Below are 20,834 nucleotides of genomic sequence, written 5' to 3' on the forward strand. Positions count from 1 at the left end.
AACCTCCATGTGACGTGTAGGCTAACCTCCATGTGACGTGTAGGCTAACCTCCATGTGACGTGTAGGCTAACCTCCATGTGACGTGTAGGCTAACCTCCATGTGACGTGTAGGCTAACCTCCATATGGTGTGTAGGCTAACGTCCCTGCGATGTGAGGAGTCTGTACAAAGGCCCTCTTAACGATGTCTTCTCACAAGACATGGCTGTGATAGGGGAGGGACCAACATATTCCCCTAGTTTCTATTCTGAATGAGTCTATCGCAACAACTGTGGACGGATGCTGCCAAGACGGTTGGCTGCCAGTTGTTAGTAACTGATGCACACTTACGGCCACCCGATAACGACCCTGGTAGTGAGGTTGTGCCTCTCATCCTGCTAGGTTTTGTCGGCTTATAAATCAAGGTGTTGCGTGTTTGATAAACCCGAGCTGAACCCTGTACTGCAAAACTCTATCCATTGATTTATCTTTTGTTTATATTACTGATTATGAAGATGTCCACCAGGGGGGTTGAAATTCATGCATCTATGCACGTAATTTGATGAAAGCTTGTTCACATGTCTGTAATTCAGGACAATGAATGGTCCAGCATTGCAAGCACTTGCCTTTAGTCATAAATCTTAAAACTTCCAATCAAATACATGTGTATCAAATGAACATATCAATGTGAAAAGTTGACACACTCATTAAAGATTTACTAAGCACCACTTATTTGACATAATGATAACACACAAAAGTTGCTGAAGATTAGGGGCAAGCTTCACCTGATGAATCACCAGCCTCAAACAGGCTGAGTCGAACATGCCAATTCTTTACCATAATACTATTGTCTATCTTTGGTTTTGATTCATTTCAGTTTCCCTCACCAGGCATGAACAAGTTGTTCCTGTGTCTTGACCTTCCTATTTGACCTTATTTCATCCCTGAACCTGTTGATTCGTTTCAGTTCTTTCAGTTCTTACACTAATCACCAGTGACTTTCTTTAGGTTGCTCTAATAACTAGCTCTTGGCTTCCTTCCAGCATCCCCCACTTCACCATCTACGACATCCTTGCTTGGATATCTAATCATTTGCCTTCTTTCAGTTCCTTTCGGTTTGTTTTCATTTTGAGCCAAGTATCTAATGTGTTTATGGTTTTCCTTCCTTTGTGATCTGAGACAGAGGCTGAGTTGAATGAGCCATGCTCATCTCAGAGAGAACCTAATGACAACCAGCCTCATTCTACAGAGTGATAGATCCGCTCTGTTGTCATTAGATTTTCCCTCTTTAACCTTACTTTGCATCATCTTTCCTGCTGTTTTCCTGATTTTGACAAACTTTTCTTTTTCTTTTGTCCTCATGCTCCCATCAACAGAAGAAGATTATAATCATGATCTGCCTCGTCATACTGGTTGTGGTTATTTTATCAACCGTAGGGGGCGTTCTCGGTGTCAAGTAGAGTTGTGTTGATTAGTATCTGCTCCCACAATCATCGAATCAATGTCACATGGCAGGGATTCCTAGCGCTGCTTGACAGTACATGGACACTCAAGTGTATATATTTCACACAGGAATGCATGTGGACCTTTGAACAATAAGAGGACAATACTTCATATGGATCGCCAAGTACTGTGCTTATGTAAATTTAGTAAGGTTTTATGGGCTTGGGTCTAATCAGTACTTAGCTGTTGAATTCCATGGAGACGTTGGATTATGTTTTTACTGTGGAATCCAAAATGTGATTTGTGTCTGGTACATGTAGATTTCATCTCTTTGAATGATATGGTTGAAAGATATGTGACTGTAAATATTGACAGCATCAGTTTCCATCCATATCTGTGTGACAGAGAAATCAAAATGAAAGTAGATGCCAAAGATGGGCAGAGTAACGTGGTGGTGGATCCCCCCCCCTTCAAGTGGTGTATTTTTTTCACACATTTTCTCTATACTTTGAACATTTTACATGTTATGACCCTTGTTTGCCTCTCCCTATTTCGTCTGGACCTAAAAAGAATATCTCGGAATGTTTTATCCTACTGCAACTAACTATAGGTAGTTTTGGCATACATCAAGCTTAGGAACTGCAAGCCTCCTATGCAAAGAGGTGCAAGATTGAAAACAGATCATTTTTGGAGGTTTTGACACTATTTGGTCAAATTGGCTGTAGGGGTTGTTATTGCTGATGGGTGGTGTGATTGAATAAGGAAATGTATCTGAGGTACCTTAGATAGTCTGCTCCTGGGTGGTAAGGACCACATTGAGGGAACGGCCCACACTGTTTGAATCATAAACATTTCATTCTGTCAGCGTCATAGAAATCATGCTGAATGCGCACATTGTTAAACTTGTGATATTGTTGTCATCTTGATGTGGTTATACTTTATGGACACAACAATGAAGTTAGTCATGATTATCTCACCTCAGATGAATTGTGGCGAGGTCCAATTGCAATCACATAATTGTAGTGACCCGAATCCCAATAGTTGCTGCCCTGCGAAAACAGCTCGATAAAGCTATAATAAGATCATCAACAGTGAATGGAAGAAACAACCTTTTGTTGAGATTTTTCATAATCGAGTTAGAAAACTTGAGTGTTTCAAGAGCTGTCCTGGTCGACTGTGAAGTGTGTCAGGAGCTGTTCTAGCTGATAATACCACTTCTGTAAAGAGTATACTTTGCAAGCTTTGTCATATTGAAGGTCACAACAGCACATGATTGACAGCTGTCATGCTTAGTTTTCTCTAAGCAGCTAATTGAATAGGCCCACATCTGTTGGTACCCGTGGTACATTTCGCTTCAACCACTTTAGCATATTTTCATATTTGCCCGGTCCATGATAACCCCTAGCATCATTCTTTATGAATTAAAATGTTTCTGTCATAAGTAGGTTTAGAAGTGTCCTGTTGTTAGCAACACTGGACTTGGTAGGCTTAGAAGTGTCCTGTTGTTAGCAACACTGGACTTGGTAGGCTTAGAAGTGTCCTGTTGTTAGCAACACTGGACTTGCTAGTTTAGGAAATTGTCACTATTTATGATAATCAACTCACATGATTTGCTAAACACACACAGTGGCTTATTGGCAGAGGCTGAGATTGGAGAAATGGCCCGTTATATTAAGAACACCCGAGCTATGGTTTGATGGTATGGTATCAACTTCAGCCTGACTTGATATCATGTATGAACACGAACTGCACTATCATATCTTACTGGGTGCAGGCTTACCCATAGGACGGAGTCTAGAGCCTGTTTCTTGTGTGACTCGGACTCCCCTTTCACACGATCTCACAAGCAGTAATGTCAACTATTTCTTCAGCTTCAACTCCTTTTTTCAAGGGAGACATTGTGTGTGTTTGGACTAACACGACATATTCTTTCCCAATATTTGGGTCGAATAGGTTTCATTTTTAGTAAAAAATGTAAGAAATGTATGCAAGGATTATTTTTATAGTTGATCAAACTTAGTTTCATTCAATGTGACCTTGAACTGAGGGTCACGATGGTTATGTGAAGTCAGGGATGACCTTACAATATGATGACGTTGACCTTTCTCTCGTCACCATTTCCCTCTCATCAGTTTAAGCATTGGACATCAAAATGGTTCAGATTTGGCAGTAAAACACTGGCAGTACTGTAGCCTACTGCTTCATTCATATTTCTTAATTCATCACAATACAGTAGATTTGTATGGCATCATAATTTGTACTTTTTGTATTTTGCCTTTTGATTCATTTTTGAGCTGTTCTAAAAGTATGTTTTTTTCATCTAAATCTGGGGCAAGAAGAGGAAACGCGAGTGAAAATAAGGTGTTTTGAGCATTCCTGGCAGTTAAAAGATGACCTGTGCCATCTGCCCAAACGTCTTGTCATCTCTGACTTCACATGTTGTTCAACTTCAGGGCTGACAGTCATTTCATCTGAAGCTTCTGTCAAAAGATTTGGGAGTTTGGGAGGTGTGTTCTGGTCACCAAGTTTAGTCCATCGTACGCATGCTAATCCATTCTCTTTGATCGAGGCATTAAATCATGTCACCATTCTCATCATGAGCCTTTGATGAGATGTGTCAGCCTTTGAAGAAGTGAGGTGCAGTTGTAGCTGTGTGATGTCATGGGCATGTGCTGGTTGCCATGCAAACAATCAATAGGGACAACAACAATGGGTCCCATGGCAAATGGTTTGACACTTTTTCAACTGTACTTTGATTTTAAAAGCTAACTTTTTCTCTTTACTTGTTGTATAACAAGACAAATGCATATCACATGTGGTATATTGTTGGAGCTAGTTTTCAAGATGTGCACCGAGTAGCTTTAATTTCCGCTTCTAAATCTACCAGCCTGCTATGCATGATGTACACTGACCATAACACATAACTGCATGGCTGTCTGGTACCAGAGCCAGCTATGCATGATGTACACTGACCATAACACATAACTGCATGGCTGTCTGGTACCAGGGCCGGCTATGCATGATGTACACTGACCATAACACATAACTGCATGGCTGTCTGGTACCAGGGCCGGCTATGCATGATGTACACTGACCATAACACATAACTGCATGGCTGTCTGGTACCAGGGCCGGCTATGCATGATGTACACTGACCATAACACATAACTGCATGGCTGTCTGGTACCAGAGCCGGCTATGCATGATGTACACTGACCATAACACATAACTGCATGGCTGTCTGGTACAAGAGCCGGCTATGCATGATGTACACTGACCATAACACATAACTGCATGGCTGTCTGGTACCAGAGCCGGCTATGCATGATCACTGACCATAACACATAACTGCATGGCTGTCTGGTATGTTTGGGTGGAAATGGCGTCTGGGGCAATTACTGTTGTGAATCATGATTCAAGACTCTTATACTCATTCTTATTGTACACAATCATGGCGGGGTTGATCCATGTTTCTGACATCCCCCTCTGGATCAACCTGCGGTGTCATTAAGTGACATCTTTCATTGCAAATACTAAGCTCTAACCTGATACTCTTGTGGTAGAACCATCAACAATACCGAGAGTGTAAGATTGGAGTTCAGTCATGCCAACCATTTTTCATACCGTTGTTGTCCATCGTATTTTACAACCTAGAAGTAACATTTCTCTAAGTGTGGCTTGTCATTGATGTAAGATTCACCCTAATGTTTTCCTCAGTTCTTTCACACAAAGCTCTGGTGACAAAAGTTTTGTGAAATAATGGCACTTCTTGTGTGAAACGTTAAGGCCAGGTTTACCAATTATTTGACTCGACCCTAGAAAAGAGAAAAAAAGGGTTGGTTTCGTGTTTCTATCATTCAGTAAAATGGGCTGCTGATGCATTTCCTACATCACATCAGATATCATTGCATCCAAACATGGTCAACATTTTTAGCATACTAATGGATCATCACAACTAAACTCCAACCTAGATCATGCCATCACGTCAGCTGTTGAGCCACATAACCACTGGCTTCCATCTACGACATGACCAATCTAGAATTCACATTCCCAAGTATGATCATTTAGTTCCAAAATAATGTCTTAAACGAAGGTTAGGACTGACCTATCCAGCCAGAACTGACATATCATTTCCCTCTTCACTCGCCCAGACCATGAGAGGATTGACCTTTCTACCAGATAACAGTTAGTTCAGTTCTGTAATTGTATTCAGTGCAATTATAAACCATGATGAGGCGATTTATTTCCTGTTTAAGTCTGGATTTCATTCTAACACGCTTTTGTGCAACCATTCTAGTCAATAGTAATGCATTCTAGTCAATAGTAATGCATTCTAGTCAATAGTAATGCATTCTAGTCAATATACAGTCATGACAGTGTTAATGTTGGCAATTCTTGGACATGTTTACATCGGCGCTGATCACACAGAAATGTCCAAACCAATCTCTCATATCCCTCTCGTACCTCGGTCGACTCTGACTGATCACTGTGACAGATACCTGTCCTTGCTGCTGCTGTGGTCTGTACCCGATCTACCCGAGCAACGTCCCGTCAATCAACTCTTGAACTCGCACTGAAGCCGTAATGCTGTCCTCAGTAATGTGTAATATCATTGAGCCTAAATAGTCAAGTCAAGCACAGAGTTATTGACCAAAGGTGTAATTTGCCTGCACTAAACAATCTCTGTTGCATAATGTTACTGATCACGGAGGAAGACCTTCACCCCTTTAAAGACACTTGAGTCTACACACGTCCCAGCCTGTGTGATCAGCGCAAGGCTCATGGTAAAGACACTTGAGTCTACACACGTCCCAGCCTGTGTGATCAGCACAAGGCTCATGGTAAAGACACTTGAGTCTACACACGTCCCAGCCTGTGTGATCAGCGCAAGGCTCATGGTAAAGACACTTGAGTCTACACACGTCCCAGCCTGTGTGATCAGAGCAAGGCTCATGGTAAAGACACTTGAGTCTACACACGTCCCAGCCTGTGTGATCAGCGCAAGGCTCATGGTAAAGACACTTGAGTCTACACACGTCCCAGCCTGTGTGATCAGCACAAGGCTCATGGTAAAGACACTTGAGTCTACACACGTCCCAGCCTGTGTGATCAGCGCAAGGCTCATGGTAAAGACACTTGAGTCTACACACGTCCCAGCCTGTGTGATCAGAGCAAGGCTCATGGTAAAGACACTTGAGTCTACACACGTCCCAGCCTGTGTGATCAGCCCAAGGCTCATGGCTGGTACTTATCTCTCATATATTCCGAACGTTGAAGTGTGTATCTGCCATCATGAGTTCACCATTGCCGTTTAGTTGGTATAGATGACACTGCAAAGGTATCACACAATGAATGCAAATAACCATGTGTTATTAGCTATTACCATTTGAATTCTTTTGGTTGTGAGGAGTCTTCAGCTTTGTTCCAGGAGTTTTACCATGATGGTTGTGTCATTTCAAGGTCAAACTGGTACACATCTGTCCAGGTGATCATTTTGGTCAAATTGGAAAAGTTCAGTGTTCATTTTCTGCCTCCAGACTTGTTGACACCAACAAACTGGCAAGACATATCATGTTCCTGATTGATATCTCCCTCCTGTTGAAAGCTCCTGGATCCAAGGTTGGGTAGTTGCCAACTTTTCTTCTGAGGATGCTTGTTTGTTGAGTTCACCTGGAACCAGGTTGGTTGCATTCAACCTGTACCCGTAAGCTTCAGGTGGACTTGAAAAGACTGTTATATCAAGATCCTGACAGCCAGGATGGAGTTGAGCAACACAGGGCTGGTTGCTGTTGCACTATTTAACATACTTGCAGTAACGGTTTCATCACATCACACCATATGACACATTATCTTGTTGCAACTCATGACATCATTACTTCTGCCCGCAATATCATTTTAGTCCAGTCACTAATCGGCCAGCAATTTCATCAAAGTCCAGTCAAATGTTGTGTTGGCACTGTTTCAGCTTCTGTGTTGTGGTACAACCTCCACACAACAATTGGCTGTCAGGATCGAGTAATGTATTTTGTAAAACTAAATCTCAGGTCAAAGTTGGACGTCTCTGCCAATGCACTCCTCCTGAGTATCCTGTGTACACTGATCGACCTTCTCCAACTTTGACCCCAGACTGTGGATACTGAGTTTTGTTTGATAGTTTGAAAATAGAACATGCAGTATACATGCATGTACAACTTCATTGTCAAGAATTAACTTTTACAAAAGGTGTTTGTATTACAACAGATTTTTATACTTTAATATTTCAATGGTAAAGCAAGTGTTTCATGTGTACACTGATATGTAAATGTAGTAGTTGTTTACATAGTAGCGACTATTAGAGGCTTTTATTGAATTCCTCATTGTAAGTAGTGTTAATAAACAAAGAGTACTTAGGATTTCCTTTGTGGCTGGACGGATGCACTCTGCGGCAGGGCGGATACTATGGATGTGCAATGAACCAATTGATTATGGTTGAGGGAAATCCCCTACTCAAATACTCACGCCACTTTATTGCCCAAATTACTTTAAACCACTCAGGCCTACAGATATTAAAGGAGGACCACATGGAGGCTTTGTGCCGATATGTGCCTCATCACCTCTCAACCTTCACAGCGGGTCACATCAATGGTTCCCATGTAGATATCGAGGATGCACTAAATCAAAAATCGAATATTTGGCCAAACAAGTGTATTTAAGTCTCATGCCTCCCCCAACTTCTGTTCTCTCTCTCTGTTGAAACCTCTACTGAGGTTGCCCCGTAGACCCTGCCGAGCAGACGCTCAGTCCAGCCAGGTCACAGTCTTCAAATAAACTGTAAAAACGTGTCCTATGAGTTGTTATATAATGAGTATATATCACCAGTCTCCGTATCGGTCGTTTGTAAATTCCTAGGAAACATTTCTGTGTTGTGAGTGGTGTTCCTGTAAATATTTCCTCAAGTGGGCTTATGACAGTGTCTGCTGATAGACAATGAAAGGTGGTGTGAAACCTTGATCTTCGTACGTCTTATGTCAATCGACAGTACTTTACAAATACACATTTGAATCGCAGGATGCGGAGGCAACATTGATACAACCAGATGTGACAAGGTTGAAATCAATCACGTCAGCTATGAAGCCAGCTTTGGTGACAAGTCATCGTTTGAAGCCATTTTTACACAGATCAAGGACTCATCATTAAACCATCCATTGTTCATTGTGCAGGATCTTCGCCAGCTCTGGAACTACTTTCCTTGCACCTGCATCTCTGTACAAATGTAAGCATCCAAGTATGTGAATAGGTCTCATAACCAAAAATAAAACAACTGTAGACTTCAACAATGCATTGTATTCCTTCTTGTTGCACTGAAGATTGACTATCAAAAGACATTTGTGGATTCCATGGTCCAGTCGCAAGCAATAGGTCACACAGTAAAACAGTCAGGAGCTGTCAATCTTGAAGATTGTGATGCCTCCTGACCAGTTTTACAGTATCAGTGTCGACCTGTTGATTTCCTCCTTCTGCCTTACAGACCATGTAGTTTGCTAAGTGTGGTTGTCCAGAAAAGCACATTGGCACCATGATAGTCGAGACAAATTTTTATTTCATAGAATATACAGTATGTACACGTACAGTAAAATGACTCGTTAACTCTAAAGGGTCGTCGGACGTTTCCTTGCAGTGAACTTTGAATCCTTTTTCGTTTCCCTGAAAAGAGAGAAAGACATTTCATTGTACTTATGCTCCAAATTGATAACCAGCTGGACGAGTTTTGAGATGCTGTAAAAACAAGACAACAGCTATCAGAGGCCAATACAGGAATATGCTTGAATAGTATGTCTGCTTTGGAGAGTACAAAAACCCCTCAATCTTTCCCATTTCCTTCAAACATGGCAAAAACCACTTAGTTTACTCACTTTCCCTGTTTTCTCCTTCGTTCTTTCTTCTCCATTATCCAGTCGCGACTCTTCTTGGGTGGTTTCCCACGGATTTTCTTCAGTCTTGCTCTGAGAATAAAAACAAGTTTGATATTTCATTTTAAAGAATGATCACTAGAAACTGCAACTTGCTTCAATCGTGACCAGGGTCATTCATCCTCAGCAAAGCCCAAACCAAAATGAGTGCTTACCACCCAGCAACCAATGTCTTAGGCTGTTACATCTGATCTCTTCAAAGCCTGGTGACTTAACAGGCCAATAAACACATCTCACATCAGAACGCATCGATTTGACTCAAATTGTACACGTCTCTTGGAGAGGATGTCCCTTGATCTCAAAGAACTGAGGACAGTGATGATCACCTACCTTGTATCACTGTATGCTACTTGATCAGTTCTCTGTCCAGCTTCCGTCCCGAGACCTTTTGGCAGCTGTTGTACGGCACCTCCCGCAAAAAGACAAAGAAACATCCTGAAAAACAACCAACAGCTTCATTTTGATTGAAACTCCAGTCTGTGGTCTACTCAATCACTGAAGCAGTGCAGCGTTGGGTTTAACCCTGCCTTTCTGACTAGGCCACGTCGCTAGGAGGCCTACTTGTAGCCTACTCAAGCAGAGGTAAGTTAATCCTGGTCTTCTGACTTGGCCACGTAGCTAGGAGGCCTACTTGTAGCCTACTCAAGCAGAGGTAAGTTAATCCTGGTCATCTGACTTGGTCATGTTGGTTAGAGGCGATCAAAGATCAAGGAAAACTCTCTGTTGCCAGATACACACTGGCCTACTCTTGGCACACGAGTCCAATCAGGACAGTCAATGGGAACAGGTGGTCATTATGATTGAAATAGATATAGGGAAACAAGTCATTTAACTTCATTTTGGTAACATTAACAAATAATCAGATTAAAGTTAGGGTGGGTCTATTGTCACATTGTGCCAAGCATTAAAAGTTGTTCTGCATCATGAATCCAGTAGAATACTAGGTGTCAATTCATTCATAAACTTGTCAATAGCACCCCTAATAAGGGATTACCCCCACTTACTTTTTAGCTTTTGTACTGTTGGGGAAATCAACGACAAGCCCACCAGTAAAACCTGCTCTCATTGACTGTTTGGTGATCAATTCCAACTGAAACAGAAAAGGCACAAACTGACGGAATCTATTGAAGTGGAAACGACCAACAATATTAGACTAAAATCCAATCTAAAGTAGTCTGCAGATTAAGAAACCTTGGCGGGGATTGCCTAAAAGATAACATGGCATGATGAATGATTTAATGCTGGTGTTGGTGCTAACACTGATTGGGCAACTTGCTCCTCATTTTACATAGTAACTGACCAGATTGAGACAAAGTGAGACTTGTAAGACAAGATGGAAATGATATCGATCTAGTGACTGGCATTACAATACACGTACATACCTGTGAACTGTTTTCAGGATAAAGTTGGAAGACAGCTCGGCTGCCTCGACACTGAAAGAGAATGAGACTAATGAGATGGGAATCATCAGAGATCCAGTCACGCATTACCAAGCCTCATCAACTTTATAGGCTGCCCTGACAGCAGTGGGTTATCTTTCCTCACTGAACTAAATGGAATCCACAGTGGATATCTGCCGATTGTTCCCCAAGGTCAAGTACGTTGAGTGAATCGAGTAAAACATGTCCCTACCAATGAAACAGCTTGGACTTAGCCCCATTGAGCTAGAGTGGTTTCACATGACGTCATCACCTGCCATGCTCTGGAGGGACAGACAAAAGACAGCGAGCCCAAATGACCATGACAGCATTTGATTCAGTTTAGTCTCCAACATGGCTGAAGTGAAAACACTCTTAGTGAAACGTCCCAACATAATCTTCAACAATCTAGATGCTATTAGAATTGTCTTCTACCAGGTAGACCTACTCACCATACAGGCATATAAAGTACTGAAGAACTTGTATAATCGTTTTGGGGGACTGTGGTACTTTTTATCAGCATTACATAACCACTGTAAGGCAGATATACTGAAAGACAAGATCAGTCAATTAGAATAATCAATCGTCTACTTACTGGTGTGATGTTATGACAACCAAATCACGTTGTTGACAACGCTCGTCCCATTTCATCAGTACATCTATACCATTTAGACTTGCTTTCAATGTTGTATATTGTTCAATATTCCATTAAGCATTCAGGCCACTTAACTTTAGCAGTCACAAGCAAACTTACCTCACCACCCCATCAAATGTTCCAGGCCTGAAAGGCATTCCATCTCCCATATCATTTAGCACCAAATCACCTTCTGCTTCCCTTTCAACTGCAACGTCTGTAAGAAACATTGTAGACTGAAGAAACTCTTTGCAAAGAATCCGAAATGCATCGATCATGAATCCATTCAAAAAATGGCAACACGACGACAGCTGCCCACCAACATGCTTGCCTGGTTAGGACAGGCACAGTATGAGAATGTGTCATCATAGAGATGCTTGCTTCATGCTCACCAACCTAAGGGCACTCCCTGATCAGGTCAGACTTACCCAGCATGGCTGGGCTGATATCAACCCCAATCCACATATGTCCCTGTTCGGTTATACACTCTCCACTAAGACCTGAACCACAACTGAAACAAAAGATAGAACAGCGAAAAAATCAATACTGGTTGAACTATAAGAATATAACTTCTTGGTGAAAAATGGCAGCATTTCATTTGAATCGACAGCCGTTGGCTTCATGATCTCCCTTGAGAGATATAGTTCATTAATCTTACTTCTACGTATAACCAGTAGTGGAACTGGGCAGCTCTTGTCCAGCATCCTGCTGTCGAAGAACCAAAACTCAACGTCTGCTGTATTAGCCCTTCATTATCCTCTACTTTGCAGCATCTCTGTGGCTGTGTTGTACTAACCCGATATCCAAGAGAAGACCAGGCACATCTTCTGGTAGAGCCAACAACTCCAACGCTCTCGATGACAGCTGCTGTTGAATTTCTATCATGCGAGAACTGGAATAAATGAAGCAATGAGAAGGCACAGCATACAGGAATTACAAGATGTATCAATGTGGCCTTCTCACTCTATTTACCCCTCAGTCAATGAATGACATTATTCTGTTTTTCTGGGAACGAAACAGAAATAGGCCTACCCAATTTCTTAGATTTATATGACTGCTGAACTGACTAAGGAGAGGCTGTTGGTAACCTTACATCATACTTGTCTAGAAGTAGTTACTTGCTAAAAATCGGTGTGATTGTCCCAGGACAGGCCACCGAGTCAAGGCCAAGGGTCAGTAAGGGGTTGAAAAAGCACTTACTTTTGTGTGTACTTCCTTGCTTCTTCCTCATTATAAAACTGAAAGAAAAAATCAGTGAGTCAGGTCAGAAGTGGACAACACATTGCCAGGCAACGAGGTACAGCTACCCGCTACTGTAGGTATTGTATGTGCTAGGACAACACATCCAAGAAAAGGTACAGCTCAGTGCATGACGTCATGACGTGTGCGGTGGACAGATTATCTGACCCTCCTCTCCCAGTCTTGATCTCGGTACTTTGGCTTTGCTGGCGTTAGCCGCCGCCGCCTCTTCAGTCTGGAGTCTACTCAACTGCTCTAGGACCCCTACTACTGCAGCTGCCCTAGGACCCCTACTGCAGCTGCCCTACTGCACGAAGACTGGAGTATAGGCCTAATATATTTTCATGACCTAGAGATTCTAAAACATGGAGTAATTCGTACAATTTCAGGAGGAGCCTGATGTTCTGGTCGCCTTGCCATGATGGTTCATGTACAAATTCAAATCTTTTATTACACTAAAATATTATACATGAAGTGCTGAGAAACCACATATGCACACGTGCTGTACAAAATACACGTGAAATTCTGGTACCTTGCCTAGCGAACATCACAGGTACCAGTCTATCCAAGATGGCTGCGCCCTTGAAATGGAAAGGGAATGTTTTCGTCAATATTTTTCTCGATTCCTCGATGAAGACAAAGAAGCCCATTACAAGTGACCGTTTTAAATGTTCTATCATGCATTGGTTACACTATGGTGCTAGGTTTTATTCTGTAAAACCTTCGCATACCTTGAAAATGCACTGGAAACGTCAGTTCTGGACTCACTTAGGTGGAAAATATCATGGGCGTTTGGTCTACTCATTTTTGGTCCCAATCCAAGGATATCATCGAAGGAACTATTCTAGACCCAAGCCTTTACTTAAAGGTGGCAGACGAAATATGGAACAGGTATTTGCAGAATTAGGTTTCCGAAGTGATGTTGTTAATATGTTCATCGCATCTGAATGTGAAAACAATGACATTGTCATCATGGAATCGACAATGACTGTGCCGACACTTGCCGATAGAAAACAAGATGACATGTGTAGTAGTGCTTCTGATATCTGTGATCGTCCTCTATTCCTCGTCCATCCGGTGACACCTTCAAGTCAGATACATCGTATCCGACTAAGTTCAGGGCATTTGTTTCAAAAAGGTTTTACTTCAGAAAAGATGTTCCTAATGGAAATGCCAGGTGACAATAGACAAAAGCGTTGGTACTCTGTGAAGCCAAGCGGAACCCGCTATTATGACGTTCTTGGTCTCACTCCAAAAGCTTCCTTAAAAGACATTAAGAGTGCTTACTATTCGCTGTCCAAGTTGTACCATCCTGATTTGAAGACCGACGATGCAAGTGAGGCTAAATTTGCAGAGATCTCAGAAGCATATGAAGTTCTTGGAAACAAACGTCGAAAAAGGATATATGATCGTGGAGTCTTGAACCCTTTAGATCCAAGATCAGGGCATGCTGCATCAGATGTGGATGATGATATTCATGAGGATATTCTTAGGGGACGACAGTATGGACAATTCAAGAAAAGGGGTCCTGTACAAACGGGGAGGTCAAATATCTATGATTTTGATGAATTCTATAAGCATCACTATGGCGAGTCCATCAGGAGGACCCAAGCAGAAAGAAAGGCAAAAGAGAATCAGGCCCGACAGCAGGCTGAGGCTTTAAAATCTGTCACCATTCGTAGCCGATTGGGAATAATTGCAACACTTTCTATGATTGCATGGGTGTTGGCAAAGATGATCAGGTAAAGGACAACGTTAAAGTCTTTCCTGGTTTGGAGATTATCTAGTTCCCTCACAGTGGAGTTGCTGTTCTTCAAGCTTCTGACATTGATAGTGGACTGTCTGTTGATTGTACTTTGGGTAGCTAGTTTGTTTGCACAATACACACTTTCAAGGGACTTTGAAAAACTTGCTTTTTAAGAAGTGATATTTCATAAAGGCCATGTTCAGGTTCTTGATTACCAAATCATTTTTAGGGTATTTTAAGTTATATTCTAGTCCAAATATATATGGATGGTACATTTTGTTTCTTTCAATTATCTTGGTAAAACAAGCATCCTATCGTCTCGTAACAGAGGACGAAGTCACAACCAGCATGATCTAAATGAAGCAGAGCACCATTCCCCATACCATCTCAGTACTCCTCCAAGGCTGGAGATACTTAAGATTGGATTGAGGTCACAACCAGCATGATCTAAATGAAGCAGAGCACCATCCCCCATACCATCTCAGTACTCCTCCAAGGCTGGAGATACTTAAGATTGGATTGAGGTCACAACCAGCATGATCTAAATGAAGCAGAGCACCATCCCCCATACCATCTCAGTACTCCTCCAAGGCTGGAGATACTTAAGATTGGATTGAGGTCACAACCAGCATGATCTAAATGAAGCAGAGCACCATCCCCCATACCATCTCAGTTTACTCCTCCAAGGCTGGAGATACTTAAGATTGGATTGAGGTCACAACCAGAGCAGGGGAGAATCGAAGGACAACCAGCATCCATCTCATTGACTAGAGCACCAATGCCTCTCCCATACCTTATTTCAGTACTCCTGAGGCTGGGGACACTCCAGACTGGATTGAGGACGAGGTCACAACCAGTGCTGTGGAGACACCGAGGACAACCAGCATCTATCTGAATCGAGCGGAGTGTCTCTCCCATACCTTATTTCAGTCCTCCTGAGGCTGGGGACACTCCAGACTTGATTGGGACGAGGTCACAACCAGTGCTGGGGAGACACCGAGGACAACCAGCATCAATCTGAATCGAGCGGAGTGTCTCTCCCATACCTTATTTCAGTACTGCTGAGGCTGGGGACACTCCAGACTGGATTGAGGACGAGGTCACAACCAGTGCTGGGGAGACTCCGAGGACAACCAGCATCAATCTGAATCGAGCGGAGTGTCTCTCCCATACCTTATCTTAGTACTCCTCCCCAGGCTGAAAGATGTTTTTAATCAAGGAGTGCCTTGTGGCCCTTGTTTAAACATCTATCGGTTGACCTGATGCCTAATCTTACTTCCTGAGAAAAGTAGATGCACTGTTGGTAGACATCTGATCATGTGAAACATTCCAGCTCAATGAATAACGACTCGCCTGATAGTACAGTAACTGAATATTATTCTATCTATCTTAAATGTAAGTGTACATGCACATTTACATAATTTACAGTGACAATATAAAATGCCGATGGGTGCCTGAATACTGCACATTGGCAACTGGACAAACCCTCGTGACTGAGTGGACTGGTTTTGTCTTTCTGACTGTAATATTCATTTGTCAACCTGAACATGCAGGAGTATGCCACCATGCATGCAATCCGAATTCTGTTCAACATGTAACTATGTAAAGCGCTCTTGAACAGGCACTATAGAAAGTGAGTATGTAGGTATTGCATCAATGCACCAGTCCACTCCGATGAGAAAGATCAGCTGTGAAAATAATCCAGACCACCCTACTTCCTGTCATATCAATAACTGGCCTTGGCGAGCCCAACATGAGCAACCCTACTTCCTGTAATATCAATAACTGGCCTTGGCGAGCCCAACATGAGCCACCCTACTTCCTGTCATATCAATAACTGGCCTTGGCGAGCCCAACATGAGCCACCCTACTTCCTGTCATATCAATAACTGGCCTTGGCGAGCCCAACATGAGCCACCCTACCTCCTGTCATATCAATAACTGGCCTTGGCGAGCCCAACATGAGCAACCCTACTTCCTGTAATATCAATAACTGGCCTTGGCGAGCCCAACATGAGCCACCCTACTTCCTGTCATATCAATAACTGGCCTTGGCGAGCCCAACATGAGCCACCCTACTTCCTGTCATATCAATAACTGGCCTTGGCGAGCCCAACATGAGCCACCCTACCTCCTGTCATATCAATAACTGGCCTTGGCGAGCCCAACATGAGCCCTGTTGTGTTGGAGTCGTGTAACAACCACTGTCTTCACTACTGATTTCTAAGGAGAGAATATCCATTGTGTTTGAACATGATTTCCGTTCATCCTAGATTGGTCTGAAGAGGACACGGTCAAATCCAAAAGTTTAACCAAAGGAAGGGGCTCTCACGTGAAAAGTCCGCTCCCGTTCAGGCACATTTCTTATTTCCAGCCTGACTTGATGATTGTGTCACTCCTCTTCATCCTCCATCTCCTCATCCGGAGCACACTGCAAAGAGACGAGAAGAGCACTGATGAACCATTGACACTACAGTAGAAGGACACAATATCTAATCTAGACTATCCCTATTCTTGTCGGTTCCAATGTTGTCTTCTAGGCAGGTTCAATAAGTTACCAAGAAGGATAATCTTGACAACCGTTGATCTGCTTGGACCTGAACATATTGCCACCGCTTCCCTCTAAAATCACACCTAATATCACTTACATAGTATTCCACAAAACATATCTGTCCATCCTCATTCTTGATCATGTATTGCAGCGATATGAAACCCCGATCATCCGTCCTGATTGAGATGCGACTCGATAGTGCCAACGCCTTCACTGACGGTTTTAAAAGCGAAATTTTGTACCTGAAGGAAAAAGAAAAGGTTGAAAGACGTCTTTGTTCGATCCTGGCTGACACATCAGATCTGAAGGCTCCATCATGACTGTGGTAGAAATCAGCAGAAAGTTGAATGGAGAGGGCCTACTTGAGTTGTCCCAGAAACAGTTTGTACAGGTGTTTGTGGAAGACTTTGATAGTATGGGGCAAAGGTAGAGCAGACAGCCATCGTGAAGGAAATTTAGAACAGAAACTGATGAACCCCAGATAAGTACACTACAACCCAAGTTTGCCTGGAGAATGAGTGACTAGCTCACCTGTTTGTTTGTGTCTGTGTGCACTGAAATGATTCCACCATATCCGATTCTTTGGGGAAATCTGACTGGAAGGGAGACAAGAATTAGGGTTCATCAAATGACAGTGAGATCTAACTAGTGGGAAGGATGGTCAAGGGTAAAAGTGCACACTTTCATCATTGGCATGTTCTGGTTAAAACCTTACAATTATAGAAATGTTGGTATCTTGACTGCAGTGATTTTGTGGCCAAATGGTCTTCTCTGTATCATTCCTGCTCTGAAGCAGCATCACGAAGCAGAGAGTCTTCCTTGACTTGGTAACCTCAGTCACATCATTTTAATCCAAGGACAATGGAATGACTCACGTGGGTACTGCCAGCAGAACCAAATGTTGAAAGACGGAAGTATGGTTTGTCGGGCGACATTAGGATTTCTAACACCTCACTTGTCATGTCGAGTTCATTGAATGCCTCCTTTAGACACTCTGACTGGAAGGAACAGAACAAATTAACAACGAAAAAATTGTATCCAATGAAAACTGAGGGAAGGCTCTTGTGCGTCCAACATAAGAGATTAAATAATCATCATTTTAACATGTACCAGTTGGCCACAGATGGCAGATCTGGCTGTTTGTGCTGTGACCATGAAGTCTAGTTATAACAATAAGGAATGTTTGTAGCAGTACCTTAACATCAGTTGTCCTAGTCTCTACTAGTAGTCCTGGAGTTACTCATTACTGACAACCCTTTTTTTGAGAGCTGGTCACATTAACAATGGGAGTTAAAAAGTCAGTGGACATTCAGCTTCGAGTGGACTAAGCACGCAAACCACCAGAATGTAAAATAAACGTACCTTCATAATGACCTTGTTGATGACATTCACGCTAGAGAAGTTGAAATCTAATGTTTCATCTGGCTCTTGTGTCTTGATGCTGCAGTCTGTCAGAACACCACCTTCCTCCAGCCTGCAAGAAAATAGAACTAGCTTTGAAATGAAAGAATGTCTTTTGTTATTGTCAGTAGATACCTTCTAAAATCCTTTCTACAATTTACCAATGAGACACCAGGATAAATCAAAAGTGACCAAATTTCTATGCAGAAATACATGAATACATTGAGCAATTAATCGGCTGTTCAAGGCACAAACGTCATATTCTTACATCAAAATGAGAGGTGTTCCATAGCCATCATAAGAGAGTTTGAGAGCTGTTTGAATCCCAGGAAGTGGACTGGCTCCAAAAATAAGCAGGCAATCCTGGAATAAGAACACACAGATTATCAGACATGTTTTTGTATCTCAGGTATCCTACATGCGCTTGTGGTACAAGTTGACAGCAAAAATGCTTAAAATCGTTCACAGTTACAGTATATAACTATTTCATATCTTCTTCTTTCTGTAGATGGGACCAGTACACAGACTATAGTCTTACATTGACAGATTATAACCTTGATTCACAGAAATTGACTGAAATATTCAGCTTGTGAACTTGTTTCAGGTCAGACATTACCTACCAAAAGAACTGTAAGGTTTATCTTGAACGTGGCTTGCTCCTCGTTGATGGTATACTCTTGAAATACAGAGTTCTGCAAGAATGCATTGGCTTGGACACATTTGGAATCTTCCACGGTTACTTTCAATCCATTTGGGCTGGCAAATATGGTGGCAGTCTGGAAAAGGAATGAAACCTTTGTCTCTTTGGTGAAGGATACGCCTTTGTGGACATTGAGTGATTGACTGATAATGCATGATTGATTGATCATGCACAACTGACGCCACTGTGATGAAGGCAGGCATGGTAGTGACGATGTACTAGACATATGTAGACTGTAGTGAGTTGAACATCAGAACTAGTCTACGACTAAAGCAACAACAAGAGACACAATTCAGAATTATGCCACGGCATAGGCCTAAATCAGTGAGAATGGTGGTGCACCATAAATCAACCAATCAAAACCTGCAGCATGCGATGTCATGAATAATGGTCGTACATCTTTGAAATTGATTGCTTTCAAGACACTTGACATGTTTCTCGCTTTGTCCATTCTGACGACAAGAACATGATGACCTTCCTCATCAGCTTCTTGGGTGGAAAGTGCCATTTTTGTTTTTCAAAAGTGCCGCTTCTGCTTTCTGCTAATGCGGTTGTTTCGCTCCCTGACTTTTCTCCCCCAAATCGAAGTCGTTTCGCTCCCTTGGACTTCTGTTGGGGTAGGTGTAAACTGTGGACGAAAGTGTGGACGAAAGTGTGGACAGCGGCCCTCTAAGTTTGGTGGGCTGGAATTTCTTTGTCTTTCAATATATTTAAAAGAAATTGCAGTATATTATGCATTATAATCTTTTTAATGGGTCAGCGAAAGAAAAAAAGAAAACAAAATTATTCTGATGGGTGGTTTTGATCAATGAAGGTTTTCGAAGTGGCCTTTGACACCTTATGGACGGGGAAATGCGAGGTCTGGTGTCCAAATGTGGACCAATAATCAACGAATTTGTTGAAATTGTGATATTTCTAACTAGTCCAAATAATATTCTTTCACAAAAACTACTTTTATTTGAATGACAATGACAATATCATTCAGTTGTAGGCAAAAATAGTTGGCCCTCTCTCAGACCAACTTTCGTTGATCCAAGATGGCGGCACCACTGAAGCCCTGTTGAAAGGGGAAGGTGTAAGGTCTCATTAGGGAGTTGTTTTTTTTATTCATGCGCGGCCAAGCCCTAACCGTAGATCCTAAAATCATTGATTTCTCGGTCCTTACAGTATGTCAGCGTTGATTCAGCAGTTGTTTTGGCAAAGACATGTTTTTTTGGAGTTTCTGAAACCTAGAGCGCTACTCAATAGGCGACTAACAAGAAACTACGCATTTATACTGTTGTTGCCGACGTATGTGTACACTGAGCTTGGGATGTGCGTCGGCCCCGTGTTGAAATTTCGTCCAGTGCCAGTTGGTGCGTTTTTCGCTGATTTGTGCAAAATTCAACATATCTCAAAAGTTCAATGGTTGACCCTCGATTTTTTTTTGATTTTTGTGTAGCGTAAGCAACTGTCTTTCATGGGAGAATGGTCTGTGTAAGAATTATTCAGGAAGAAATGTATAATATTTGGGGTTTTTCGTGATTGTCCGGCCCAATTGGCAATATTGCCATTTGGGATGGTGAACAGAGCAAGGAGCAAATGCGAAGCTTATGATTTATTTAAAGAAATAAAATGCCCGATTTAACATCCTGCAGAATCAGGGGAATCGGGCGTTTCCAGTGATATACGACACAAATGGGTTGTCCTCATGTATTCACTTTGGAAACGCATTTTAAAATAGATGTTACGTCCTGTTAATGGGGCACGTCATCGTCGCGTACATTTGGGAAAA

General features: G+C 42.2%; 4 protein-coding genes across 7 annotated transcripts in view; 2 read left to right on the forward strand and 2 right to left on the reverse strand.

Moving 5' to 3' along the window:
- The window catches only part of LOC135483425 (syntaxin), a 51,058-nt gene extending 42,864 nt beyond the window's left edge, over window positions 1-8,194 (forward strand). For both annotated transcript variants that reach the window (XM_064764339.1, XM_064764338.1), the window contains exon 10: window positions 1,355-8,194. In XM_064764339.1, the coding sequence (XP_064620409.1) occupies window positions 1,355-1,438 (84 nt within the window). In that variant the 3' untranslated portion in view covers window positions 1,439-8,194. The remainder of the gene's footprint in view (window positions 1-1,354) is intronic.
- On the reverse strand, window positions 8,184-13,425 carry LOC135483428 (probable 18S rRNA (guanine-N(7))-methyltransferase). 2 transcript variants are annotated; one of them, XM_064764346.1, is made up of 11 exons: window positions 13,043-13,178; window positions 12,623-12,660; window positions 12,219-12,314; window positions 11,851-11,933; window positions 11,543-11,639; window positions 11,241-11,337; window positions 10,753-10,803; window positions 10,375-10,460; window positions 9,701-9,805; window positions 9,314-9,403; window positions 8,184-9,104 (listed from the first exon to the last, which is right to left on the reverse strand). In XM_064764346.1, the coding sequence occupies exons 1-11, from the start codon at window positions 13,079-13,081 to the stop codon at window positions 9,050-9,052; spliced, it is 837 nt and encodes a 278-aa protein (XP_064620416.1). In that variant the 5' UTR covers window positions 13,082-13,178; the 3' UTR covers window positions 8,184-9,049. The 2 variants fall into 2 exon arrangements, with proteins under 2 accessions (XP_064620416.1, XP_064620417.1); XM_064764347.1 differs by lacking the exon at window positions 13,043-13,178 and adding an exon at window positions 13,393-13,425 and having other exon boundaries at window positions 8,674-9,104.
- Window positions 13,426-13,645: 220 nt separating this feature from the next.
- Window positions 13,646-14,407, forward strand: LOC135483064 (dnaJ homolog subfamily C member 30, mitochondrial-like). The gene has a single exon (XM_064763573.1). It carries the CDS (start codon window positions 13,646-13,648, stop codon window positions 14,405-14,407), a length of 762 nt encoding a protein of 253 aa, XP_064619643.1.
- Window positions 14,408-15,576: 1,169 nt separating this feature from the next.
- Window positions 15,577-19,613, reverse strand: LOC135483940 (cell cycle checkpoint protein RAD1-like). Of its 2 annotated transcripts, XM_064765015.1 has the most exons (8): window positions 19,458-19,613; window positions 18,981-19,136; window positions 18,629-18,723; window positions 18,322-18,433; window positions 17,835-17,957; window positions 17,491-17,555; window positions 17,057-17,201; window positions 15,577-16,839 (listed from the first exon to the last, which is right to left on the reverse strand). In XM_064765015.1, exons 1-8 carry the CDS (start codon window positions 19,566-19,568, stop codon window positions 16,801-16,803), a joined length of 846 nt encoding a protein of 281 aa, XP_064621085.1. In that variant the 5' UTR covers window positions 19,569-19,613; the 3' UTR covers window positions 15,577-16,800. The 2 variants fall into 2 exon arrangements, with proteins under 2 accessions (XP_064621085.1, XP_064621084.1); XM_064765014.1 differs by lacking the exon at window positions 19,458-19,613 and having other exon boundaries at window positions 18,981-19,358.
- Window positions 19,614-20,834: the final 1,221 nt, after the last annotated feature.

This window comes from Lineus longissimus, chromosome 2, assembly GCF_910592395.1.
Source record: "Lineus longissimus chromosome 2, tnLinLong1.2, whole genome shotgun sequence".
NCBI classification, from domain to species: domain Eukaryota; kingdom Metazoa; phylum Nemertea; class Pilidiophora; order Heteronemertea; family Lineidae; genus Lineus; species Lineus longissimus.